General features: G+C 38.7%; 1 protein-coding gene across 2 annotated transcripts in view; it reads left to right on the forward strand.

The window, feature by feature from the left end:
* RPS6KA2 (ribosomal protein S6 kinase A2) overlaps positions 1 to 12,996 on the forward strand; it is a 275,176-nt gene that overhangs the window by 228,907 nt on the left and 33,273 nt on the right. For both annotated transcript variants that reach the window (XM_063151755.1, XM_063151756.1), the window contains one exon: positions 6,159 to 6,223. In XM_063151755.1, coding sequence (XP_063007825.1) covers positions 6,159 to 6,223 — 65 coding nt within the window. The remainder of the gene's footprint in view (positions 1 to 6,158; positions 6,224 to 12,996) is intronic.

Genomic DNA, 12,996 nt, shown 5'->3' on the forward strand with positions numbered 1-12,996 from the left:
CCAGGGGGATCCCTTGTGGCCCAAGAGGGAATGCCTTTCCATTTGTTTTACCTCTTCATCTAAATGGTAGCCTTGTATGCTGATATACTGCCAACACGAGAGTAGAAAAACACATTTTCTCAGCAGTTTTCAATTGCTCTCAGGAAATTTGTTTTACACTGAAAAAAATAGAGTATTGGGATTTCTAGGTTTAATCTCTCTTCAAAAAATTAGATGCTGCACCAAATATGAGCTTTTTCCCAGTCCCTACCTCTGTCTCTTTCTGCTGTTTCCTCCTTGTCTCCATCTCTTGGATTTATGCTGCTCTGCATGTTTTGTGGCTTCTTACAAGTTGCTATCCATCCAAATGGAGCTCCAGTGAAGTCAGTGGGAGTGTCTTAATACCAGTCCTTAAAAAACTGCTCACTAAATTTTTGTTTTAGCCAAAAAAATTCTAGCCCTCATATTTTAATAATGGGGAATTGCTAGGGGTCAAGTTTTTAAAATCTGAGGTGTATTGAAATACTGGGAAGGCTTGAAGGAGAGAGAGAGAGAGAGGAAGAGAGAAAGAAAGAAAGAAAGAGAGAGAGAAAGGGAGAAAGAGGAGAAAGAGAGAAAGAAAAAGAAAGAAAGACAGAGAGAAAGAAGAGAAAGAAAGAAGGAAGGAAGGAAGGGAGAAAGAGAGAGAGAGAGAGAGAGAAAGAGAGAGAGAGAGAGAGAAAGAAAGAAAGACAGAGAGAAAGAAGAGAAAGAAGGAAGGAAAGAGAGAAAGACAGAGAAAGACAGAGAAAGACAGAAAGAAAGAAAGAAAGACAAAGAAAGAAAGAAAGAAAGAAAGACAGAGAAAGACAGAAAGAAAGACAGAAAGACAGAAAGACAGAAAGAAAGAAAGACAGAGAGAAAGAGAGAAAGAGAGAAAGAGAGAAAGAGAGAAAGAGAGAAAGAGAGAAAGAAAGAAAGAAAGAAAGAAAGAAAGAAAGAAAGAAAGAAAGAAAGAAAGAAAGAAAGAAAGAAAGAAAGAAAGAAAGAAAGAAAGAAAGAAAGAAAGAAAGAAAGAAAGAAAGAAAGAAAGAAAGAAAGAAAGAAAGAAAGAAAGAAAGAAAGAAAGAATACAAATGCCCAAGGAAATAAAATCTTAAAGGGTAACAAAAAAATAGATCTTACTATTTCAAGGATAAGAGTGGAAAGCTCCTAAAGGCATTCTCTGTTTCAACTGATCAAGAATCAGCACAAAGGAAGATGGGAAGGAACCTGTTGATAGCAAAAGAAGAAAAGCTTGAATAGTTGGCCTAAATACTGAACTGCAGTTAGTAGATAAAAGGACTGCTTCAGCCTTGTGGTTTTAGCTTTTTCTGGGAAAGGAATAAAAATATTTAAAGAAAAGTAGATCTAGACATCCCAATTTGAAAAATCTTACAAAAATTAATGAAGCATGCTAAAATAAATGAACCATATTCTGGATCAAACACTCTATTTCAGACATTGTTTCATAAATCTGCAAATATGGAAAGTGCATTTAGTTCCAAAATCCAATTTTAAACATTTGCAAGATAAAAGATGCTCTTTTTGCCATTTGATTTTGGTGTCTTAACAAACAGAAGTAAAGATTGATGATGTATTCTGAAATTTTGCTTTGAAATTGTGTTTTGAAGCTTTGAATTATTAATGGAAGAAATATTAGGGTTGAAGCGAGTTAGACAAGACTGAAAAGAAATTTAGTAATCTGATTTACCCGCTTCTCTTTTTAAGTCTGATTCCCATATTAATATTTGTGAGGAATTTTTAGGACATCTTCCTTTGGTATCCCTGTTTTTGGGCACTTTTTGTTCTTTTCTGAGCCTATTTGCTGTACAAATAATCTGCACAGCACTGCTTTAGTAGTATTGCTCTAACAAATTTCAGATTATGGATAAGCATAATTTTAAATTCTTAAACTAACTGAATACCCAGACAAATAAGGAGTAAGCACTCAGAAGTAAAACTTTAGGATAAAAGTGTTAGTTTGTTACATTTCCAGGAACTAGGTAAGAGACTTGCTCTAAGGCCTGGATCTCTCAGGTGGATAAATGAGTTATTTATTATTTAACATTATTATTTAAGAAATAAAAATTAAAATTTTATTTTATATAAAAAACATATTATCTAACAAACTCCCTATGCTGCTGAGCAGTATGAAGGTGTCCAGGGTCCTTATAACTGAGAAGCACAGCCAAGAAAGTTTAAAATAAAAGCATATGCCCATAGGCTCAGAGTAAAAGCCAAGGAAATCATTACTATTTTCTTAATCCCATGTTCTCAGGTAAGATATATTCTGCTTAGGCACATAGAAAACTTCAGGGTTTAACTTTTTAAAATGATGAGTTCAAACAGAAAACAGCTTTCACCTTTGTCAGAGTGACTGTAAAGCTTTCTTTTAAACCTTATAAAAGCACCTCAATAATTCTAGCTCACTAAAAAGATTCTTAAGCTGTAGAGACACTAAAATTTTATCATCTGAAACTGAAAAGCTAGAAACTCTTTCTGATGAATTTGGATATCCAGATAATCAACCTTCAGGTTTCTTAGGTCTTCTTTTTCCCCCTTAATATTTCAAGGCTCGTGTTGGCCATAATGATTCAGTAATCAAAACTAATTAAAAATAAAACATTCTACTCTTACTGTTTGCAGGCACTTTTATTGCAGGCATAAAACCTAGATAATTAAGTTCTCACTTAGTAATGTGAGCCTGCTTTTATATAAATGCACTCTATAATACATTTAAACTGGCAATTTGATCTGAAATAATTATTTATCTTCTCAGACCCTCATGGGACTGGATTGCATATAAGAATATTTCCAGGCAATAGTTTGATTGTGCTGATTATTCTTGATTTTGATAGGTATTATTACCAAATTGAAGTTGAAGTCAAAAACCCCAGACTCACTGGAAACCTTGAGGAAGGTGAAAGGTTTGTGCTCGTGCAGTGTGCTGGTGCATGCTGTGCTTCAGATGTTTGCTGAATGCCCATCTGTGTGCCAGGAAATGTCCATTCCCATGCAGCAGGCCTTTCCAGTCATGGCCTCTGCAGTGCTTTTCTTTTCTCCATGAAAGCACATCTCTTCTCAGTACCCCTGTAGATCTGCAGGTGGTAGATGAGTGGCTGAAAGACACTGAGCAAATCCAGAGAGACTCCACTATAAGCACTGGTGCCCAGTGTCTCCCAAGGACTTTTGCAGTGGGATCAGGCTGTCCCAGAGCTGTTCCTGAATGCACCCTTGGGCCACAGGTGAGGAGAGGGCCCGGCCACAGGCTGCTGCCTGCAGCCACAGCACACAGTCCAGGAAGGGCTTGTGGGCTGCACCAGCAATTCTCGTGGCAGGGAAGGTCAGGAAATAAAAACTGCAGGAAGTGCTGAACCTTCTCCACAGCCTAAAATCAGTTGCTGAGAATTGGAAGTGAGCCACTCCTTGCAAAATGAGGCTATTAGCATCCTAAATCTCTTTAATATATTAAGCCCTTGCACTTTACAACATATTCCTTATGTGCCAAAGTTGAGATAGCCCCAACTGGGAAATGAAACTTTTTCAAACAAAGGTCTGCCTCAACTGTCTGCTTGCATTTCTTACCAAACATTGCAGCCCCCACTAAAAGAAGTAGCTGAGGGTGAACTTTTTTTCTTAGTCCTTATTTCTGTAGGTTTGTGGGAAAAGGAAGAACAACAGTGGCAAAAATTGTGTCTTTCAAATAGATGATCTGAAAAAAAAGCATGTCATTCTCAACACACAATGACATGTCCATTAGGCTAAGCAAGAGAGAAAACAGAAGCAGTGGGGAAGGGGCAGAGCAGAGAAAATGGTATGCATTAGCAATTATCCTCAGTCTAGCTTATGCTACGAGTGTCTTACAGTGTCTGAACATTTATCCCAGCCCTGCAAAATCAGTCTGGCACTTGGGTTTCCTCCTGATGTGGTAAAGGACATTTACTGCACATTGCAGTTTCCAATTGCCACCACTGAACTCAAAGCACTTTTCACAGATATTTCTTTTCAGAAGATTTGCTTAATGTAATTCTCTTCAGAGTAACTCTGTTGGTTTTGTCTTTCTGTTGGCATTGATAAAATCAAAATGAATCTGCCAAGGGAATCTTGCAGACTTCAGACTGTGCATTGAACAAAAATATGCTAGGGAAGTAATAGAACAAGTCCTATTCTAAGACTTCTTCTTTTCTTGTTCAGTGCCCATGGACCACAACTGCCTAGGGGCAAGTAAGAACAGGATAAACATATGTTGCTTCACCCAAATTTTCTCCTACCCCATTCCTGTTTTAAGGTCAAGCAAGGGGTTTTTTGAGCCGCTTGTGGTTTGTTGATGAAGTAATCTTCAACAGATTTCTTTTCAACAGACTTTCCTGGCCTCCCCATGAACCCATATGGGTATTTTGCACCACATCATCTTTTCCAAGTAATTCCACATCACACAACTGTCTGTTTCCTGAGGAAACATCTCCAGGTTCTTCTGAACCTCATTCCTGTTGGCATCATTTAGTGATCTGTTTTATACTTCCTTGGTCATCTGTTTCCAGGCTGAAAAGTCCTGATTTACTCAGTCATTCCATAACATTCTTTGTTGGCCTTTTTTGATTTTTCATAACTTTAATCAGTATACCATTTTACAGGGTGCTATGTCAGCTGCAATCTATACTCCAGTTGCCAAAATGCAGCAGACTTACACAGTGACAGTGCAATGATGTTGTCACTTTTGTCCTCTTTTTCTAAGGTTTGATTTCATGTTGTGTTTGCCTAGAACTGTGTCTGTCACAACTTACAGACTCCTCAGTGGGGCTGATCACCTCTGAACACATAATTCTATATTGCAGGCTAGGATTGTTCATCCTCATGTGCGTCACTTGTGTTTGCCTGTACTGAAAGAGTACTGGGATGGGGAATTAATCAGGAGATCATCCCTCTTCACTGTTTTCCAGCAGGCCTGCATGTTATGTTTACAAAGTGTTTGCTTCCCATATCCACTCATCAGTGAATGTTAAGCAGGTTGTAGGGAGCAGTTCCTGATCATTGAATTTTGACAAACATTGATAACAGTCTTGTACACAAGGAGAGCAGACATCACGATTTACCAAGGCTTCAGCTGACAAGGCCTTTGTAAAGCTGCTTGTAATGTTGATCTTCCCAAAGTACAAGTATTGTATAAAAAGCTGAGTCCTCTGAGGTGCTGAGGGCCCCCTGCAAGGTGCTTAGCAATCCCAAATCCTTTTGATAATCAAAGTTGCTCAGCATGCTTGAGAAGAAGTAGGCTGGGTGTCCTTCAGGAACTGATTCCAGAATTGCAGTGCAAAGCCTTTGCTTCCAGAGTTTAATTCTCCTTGAAATGAAAATGAAAGGTGCTAATAATAAGGTCAAATCCACAAAAATGGCATTCTAAATCCTCTCTGACAGTTATTTTAATTATTACTGAGTACTGGTTTGGTTCTCTGACAGCACTGAAGCAAATAAATTGAGCTAAAGGAATAAAAAAGTCAATATTCAGTGAAAACATAAGGCAAAAGTAATGAAGGAATTAGATTCATTACCAGATCTCAGAAGACTTTGCCAAAATTTCCTACAGTAATGTAACAGAAATTTAGTAGTGAAGGAAACATAACACTGAGTGATGATTTTGGTACTCTTTGGTACTGTGAAGAGTGGGAACCTAAAACCCTGGCTTACCTCAAATCATTTTGGGGCCTTTTGGCATTTTGAGTCTATACTTGCCTGTAGTTCAGTTTTCTGTGCCAGTGGAGAACAGTAGCTAGTCAAGTTTTGAAAGTCAGTGTGGGTGGAAAAGCTGCCACTTTAGGTGGAGCCTTGCCAGAATATTGGGATACCCTGGGGCCATTCCTGACCGTGCTGATGCTGGCACTCTGCTGTGGCTAAAATCCCATGTCTCACCCAAAGCCTCACTTAGAGAAAAGTAAAAGACCCTTGGAACCAATTAATGTCTTATTAATGGCCTTGTCTGTATCTATGGCACTTTATATGTGATGGCACTTGCACCATTCAGAGTTTCTTGACCAGAACTGTTTAGATGGGGACTCTGACTTTGTCAGAAGAAAAGTGAGGATGGGGAGGGAGAGAGGAGAAGAGACATCATGCAGCTGTCTTATAAGCATGACTTAATTTTGATTCTTTCATTCTCTTCTCAGGCGCTGGATTTGATGGAGTGGAAGAAATTAAGCGTCACCCTTTCTTTGTTACTATAGACTGGAATGTAAGTGCAGCAGCATTATTTTATTTTTGGCTACATTTTTTGAAAACAAGCTGCCATGCTTAGGAAAAGGATTACTTTCTCTAACATAGAGAGCCTAACTTCTCTAACACAGAGGAGTTACAGCCTTTTCAGTGGGTGCCTCTGTCTCTCTTGCATGCATGTTGGCACCAGTACTCAAAATTGGAACAGTTGATCAGATTAAACATGATTCAAGTAAGACATGTCAGATGTGATTAGCAGAAAGGTAAACAAGGATTTATTTTATTGCTATCAGCCACAGCTCATAAAGGTGGTGGTGCAGATTATCTGAATATTTGATTTGGACTCTTAAGAGGTTAAATCTCACATTTTCAGCATCATAATTGTTCAAATTAACTTATTCTTAGACAAACCTGAAGGCAAACATTTTTCATTCTTGATCTGGACATCTGCCAGTGCACTAGAGCTGCTGTTTGCCACATCCCTTAGCATTTTCTAGTTTAATTTTATCTGACTTGTGTTATGGTATTACTATGTCTCTTCAGTATTTGATGCATTCACTCACAAGTGATAGTACAACAGGTAACATTGATGCAGTTCTTACCAGAAATTCTAGTAAAACTGTGTGAATTTATGTGACAGAGCCATTCTCAAATTGCTGCCTAAGACTTTGCAGAGAAGCTCATTTCTCTGTGAGAGAACATTTCGTGGTGCCCAGGTAGACTTTGAAAGGCTCACAAACCTATTTATTTTCAAAAAACTCATTAGAAAAATCTAATTTGCGTTGCATGTTGAAAAGTTGTCATGACTCATAAATATATTAGAACATAATTAATGAAGGTGGGTTTTGAGACTTTCCTCTGTAGTCCAGCTGACTTTTAGAGCCATTAAATATGCTGTGAAGTCTGTGTGTCTTTCCTTTTCTGTTTCTTACTAATCATGAGATTCTGTATTAAGACTTTACATTTAGGAAAAAAGTAAGGGAAAATTTAAAAAATAGAGAATGCAAAGACTGGGCTTGTTGATGATGATGATAATTATTAAATCTAATATTAATATCAATAACAATAATATTGTTTTCTATATTACCCCAATATCTCTGCAGTCCTCAGCTTTTCAATCAAAATACAGATCAGATAACTGCATCTTGATGTAATAAGAAACATTAAACAGTGAGAGGGTTTTTCTTCTGTATTTGCTAGGGAAGCAGCTCACTAACTCATCATAAATAAATGAGACTCTGCATCTTGGAAAGGTTTTCAGAAAAGTCAGTTCAGTCCCATGATAATACTCAAGACCACCTTCTGTCGTGATAATTGGTGATTGTTTCAAGCTCTGTTCTTTAGGGAACAATTTCATGCCTGTCCTAAGGAAACTCTACTGTCCTCTATCATTTGAAAAAGCTCTTATGGACAGGAAAATATCTACCATGAAGAAGATAGGTGTGCTTGAGCATGCCTTGGGGCTAGAGAGGAAGGTGAATTTAATTGCCTTTAGATGTGTTATCCAGGCCTCTGACTCTGCTGTGAAATATAGCTGTTAAAATCCATTTTAATCCAACATAATTAGTGCTTATTGCACTCTCTTGGAGACAGATCACTATTACACCGATCAGCTATCATCTTTGTAATATATTTCCTCATTTTATTCTAATTTTGAAATCACTCAACGAGATCTTGGGAGGCTTATCTGGTTCCTGCAGTACTGTATGTATTTCAGAGCAGTGTGAGCATGGCCCTGAGCTGAAGCCAGAGCTTTGACTCTCAATAATCATCCAACCAGTTGTTAACATGTTGTCCATGTGCAGAAGGAGACCAGGGTCATAGAACAGAAATGGATCAGACATAGATGTTTCTATCTATAGCACTGATCTCTGTACAGCTGGGCTGGAGGAGAAGAGTCCCTGGTGCCCTCATTTTGTTCTCCCATAATGTGTACAGAATCTCCCACATCACTTTGCAGACACTCAGCAAACAGCACTGTTGAGATGGAACAGAAATGATGATTTACTTTATGCCTTGGCAATATGAAGACCTCAGAGAGCAAGAGGCAAGCTCTTTTGGAGAAATTCTGTGCTACCTTAGCAGCTATGGTAGACAGGACTGCTGTGGCTGACAGCACAGAAAATTTCAGCCACTGTAGTAAAACCAATCCTCCACCAAAAGCCCCCTTATCATGAAGGGTAAGAATGTGTCAGTGTCTCCCAGAAATGCAGTGTGAAACAGGTTTGCTTTTAAGCATGATTTTTCCTACAATAGCGACATGATAACCAGGAACAAAGCACCAGGTTGCATCATCTAATTTTAAAGAGAGATTCAAAATAGAAATGAGTTAGCTTTTTCCTTCTAAGTCACGTGTGAAGTCTTGGTGTTGCAGTGATACTAGAACTGCAGACAGAACCCTGTGACTCAGGCTTTCCTTTCACAGTATTTTCAGAGCTGTTCCCTTGGGGTTTGGATTGGAGCTGGTTATTTTCTCTGTCCCTGAAGTGTTTACCTGTCGGGGAAATGATTTCCCATATTTTATTGCCTTCAAACAGACACAAGCAGATGCAGTGTCTGGTTTGGATGAACACCCAGTGGCAATAGCGCACACAGTGCAGAACAGCCCCTGTCACCATGCTGCAGATGCTGCTGGTGCCGTGTGACCACTGCAGGCAGAGGCACCAAGGGCAATCCTGGGAAACATCCATGTGGCCAGGGAACCCTCCTCCTCCTGGCCTTTCCCAGAAGCCATTCCCATGTTCCAGGGTGCCATCCTTCAGCAAAATTGCCAGCCACTTTAGATTTAACTTCTGGCTAATTTCAGCACTAAATGAACTGTGGACAATATGACACAGTTTTTTGCCCAGACTTAAATGGTGGCATGAGACTTGCTAAGACTCACATTTTTACAGCTGTTACCCTGTAACAAAGCCCTAAGTTCCCACTTTCCAGAGTGAAAAATAGCTGGAGGTTTCTGCAAATACCAGTCTTGCTGCTCTGAGGCATTTAGCAGGCACCATGACGTAAATTCAATGGATCTGTTGTTAAATGAATGGACTGTCTTTCATGATCAAGGCTGGGATGCTCAGGAGAGAGATGAAATGTCCAGCTCCTTGACAGTTTTACCTGCTTATTAACCTTGCACCTCATTTTCTTCTTAAGACAAGCAGACCCAAAACGAGTTGACCTCAAATAATTTAAGTGATTGGCTCTGAGAAAGCACAGTCTGCTTACTGATTTTTTTACTACTGTTTCTTCTTTCCAGGTCATGCATAATGAATTTCTGGCTTTTCGTTGAAAATGAAAGATGAAATCCCTTTTTGCAGACTCCTGTCTGAGGAATGGGTTATAAACAGTGGTTTATGTTTGGATGACAGACTAAATTGGAACTAGAGCAAATGACATGCTTGAAAATGATTTGTCAAATGCAGCTGAGGAAAGGAGTGGGAAGACAGTGGATTCCAGTTCTTGTTCCTTTAATATTAATCAGAGATCAAACTGAACTGAAACTGTGAATTATTTAATTGCCGATTTTACCAACAGCAAAAAATTATTCCTAGGGTCTGAATTCTGCTAGCTTTTCAGTCATTTGCAGGCAATAACATTGAGTCGTTAATCTAGGAGAGGACAAGAATTTCAGAATGTAGTTCATCCTTTTGTCTGCTTATTGGATTTGCCATGACAGGTATATGTATCAAGGGAGTTCGTTCTCACACTACAAGTGCACCACTGTGGAGGGCAGCATCTTTCTATTTCTAGAAGGTGTCTAAGGAATAATTCAATTCTTCATCAAAGAAACTCAGCTGAGGAAATGACTAAATAGTTTTTAATGAAATTAAACCATTTTCTTTTTCTTGATATTTGTCAGGGACACGTACAGAGCATTTACATCTCTGGGGTTTTTAGGAGTGTGGTTTTTTTTTTAAATGATGAAAAATTAACTACTTATAAATAAGAAGAGGAGGAAACACAGTGTTGCAGCATTTTATTACTAGTCTCTCTTGTGTATTACTTAAGTTCCAGCTGAGGAGGTGTTCAGATGAAGATCATGCTAGGGATGTGGGGGTATATTTTTAGAAAAGGTCAGTGGCACCTGGATGAAAATTAGTTTTTTCAGATAAAAGGGTTTTTGTCTGAAATCAAAAGGGAAGTCAGTAGAAGCTTGTAGTTTCTTAAACTGCTATAGAAATAGTTTCTAGTTATTTCATAGGTGCTTATTATGAAAGTCAGGAGGACATGAGGGGTTGATTAGTCAGGAGCATGGATATGCATCCAGGTGTGAATATCTAAATCAGTGTTTTCCTGGAGCCCATCTGCCTCGTTCTGTGGATTATGCACTCCCTCAGCAAAGCCTCTGGATCACTGTGTGATACAGTGATTCTTCATACCTGTCAGTCACATTTTTCTGTGCTGAGTCAATGCAGTTTAAACTGTGGCAGTTTAAAAAAAATGGTGATGGAATTGTTGGGAGCTTATTCTTAACTGGGAAAGAGAAATAAATAGTATTCTCCTTAAAACATTGAGGGCTAAGGAGTGCAATTCTCCTTTGTGGATGTGGAAACAATGTGGAAGAAAAAAAAATCCTCAGCTTCTTATACCTCTGCAAGACAACGAACATGTAATGTATAATGTATAATTTCAGCCTGAAATTTAAATGCTCCAGTTATCACTATGATACACAAATTCTATTTTAAATAGGAACAACAGTAATAAGATGCCCCAAATAAAAATTGCCTAATAAGATGCCCCAAAATAAAAATTTGGATATCAAAACTAGAATTTAAACCAGGAAAACTGGGACCCTGTTCCCATTTAAACAGGTGATGGAACTCACTGTAACTTGTGCACACAGTACTAGGATTACTATGACTTAGAAAGTACATAACTGCTTAAACTTCACCAAAAGTTATGGACAGTCTGAAGAAATGGTTGAAAGCAAGAACTGAAATTTAGTTTGCTGTCATTTCCCACTCTGGTTGGTTTATGCCAGAAGAAGTCACAGTCAAGGTACATCATCCCTGAATAATTTGGGGACCGTGGTAAGAGATAATATATCCATACATGTCCTAAAATTAGAAATATTCTTGAAATATCCAGAAGGATCTCAATTCCTCCAGGAGATTCTCTGTCTATGTGTATACGAAGCAATGGCTGTGATTCTCACTATTGTTTAGATCAGCTTGTGCCACATTGAGTTTTGCAGTCTACAGGATGCAGGTTTTTAAAGGAAGAGTTGCTCTGCCTGCAACAGCTTTTGTGTTTAATTGTGTTGGGCTGCTCTGTGGTCTAGGGGTTTGGCTTGGGAGGCTCACTCAGAGAACTGGAGCTAGTGTGGGATGGAGAAGTCCACAGATGATGCTACTCTGCTTTTCCTGGTCCTCAGTGATTTCCTTTAGTTACCCTATGCAAGAGCTTGGGGAAAAATGTTTTAGACAGCTTACCTTTTGCTGTTCTGTTGTCTAATTTCTATCACAAGTGGGTAAGGAAATGGAAAAGGGAGTCATCAGGGTTGTGCTCAAGGGGAATGCCTTTCACTCACACAGGCAACTTCTTTGTTTCCATCCCCTCCCAGAAAGCAAATTTGTGATTATAAATCTTTTGATGGCGTGTGACTCACGATCAATCTTAAATCCTTCCCTAGTAGTGGAGGATGTGGGTTAGGGATTCAAAATACAAATGTAGCTCCAGCAGCCCTTAAGAAACTACAGATGGGGGAAGGAATTAAGAGGCCAGAGAGAATATGGTTACGATAATGAAAAGAGAGTGCAGTTCCTGAATGATGTACAGCTCTGAAGCATTTTCCAATTTTTGGACCTCACAGGATGAGCTGTGCAGTTAATTCCGTGAGGAAGCGTGTGCATGTGACCATATTGCTTTCTGCAGTAGTGAATTAAGACAAATAAAGGGGAGCTGGGAAGCAAATAGCCTTCTCAAGGTGAAATCCTAGCAGCAGAAAAACCTTCAGTAGGTGCTGAGTTCTCTTGTAAAGTTCTGTGCAGGCAGAAAAAGATGTATGTTAATTACTAGGTTGATACTGTTCAGCTGATGAGTGACACTTCCTGCATAAGATTGCAATTGGCTTTTAATTATTTGGAAGACTGACTTTCCATTGTGGCTCACAGCAGTTATTCATCTCCTTTCCTCTCCGAAGACATGGAGCAGTTTTACGCAAGCAGGAACTTTTTATGGTGAAATGGCCATTAATTATTGCAGAGTCATTTCCAACCTCACTGTTTCACTTTCCCAAGGAATCACAACTCAACCACAAATATATCCTTTATGTTAAGGTTTATGTTAAGACTAATGCTATGCTACAGAATCTTCTCCTTCAAGAACCTTTATTTATGCAAAATCTTGAACCTTTATGCAAAATCAAATTCAAACTATGGTGATGGGTATATGTCTTAGATTTGACCACATGCTTTGTATTAAAGAAGTTAATTCCCCAGAAAACACACAGTTAAAAAGAATCTTCCTGCATGCAGGGAGCTGGAAAAGCATTTAGAAATGTCCATTAAACATTTTGAAAAATCAGCTCATTAGGAAGTTGTTTTAAGAGCTAACCTAAAAATACATATTGCAAACAGTCATAAAGTTGAACTTTTCTGTTCTTATCATGACTTGAAATTTTGCATTAAATGTATTTATGCTCAGACATGTTAATTATGGGGAACTGTCTGTGGCAACTAATTCAACCTTTGAAACCTGAGAACAAAAGCATTGCTAGAAAGGAAAAGCAGTCTAGGGACTGCAACACAGGGCAGGGAGTCAAACTGGAGTTCTGTTCCCCATGCTGCCATCAGCACGATG

The sequence above is a fragment of the Melospiza melodia genome, chromosome 3 (assembly GCF_035770615.1).
Source record: "Melospiza melodia melodia isolate bMelMel2 chromosome 3, bMelMel2.pri, whole genome shotgun sequence".
Taxonomy (NCBI): Eukaryota; Metazoa; Chordata; class Aves; order Passeriformes; family Passerellidae; genus Melospiza; species Melospiza melodia.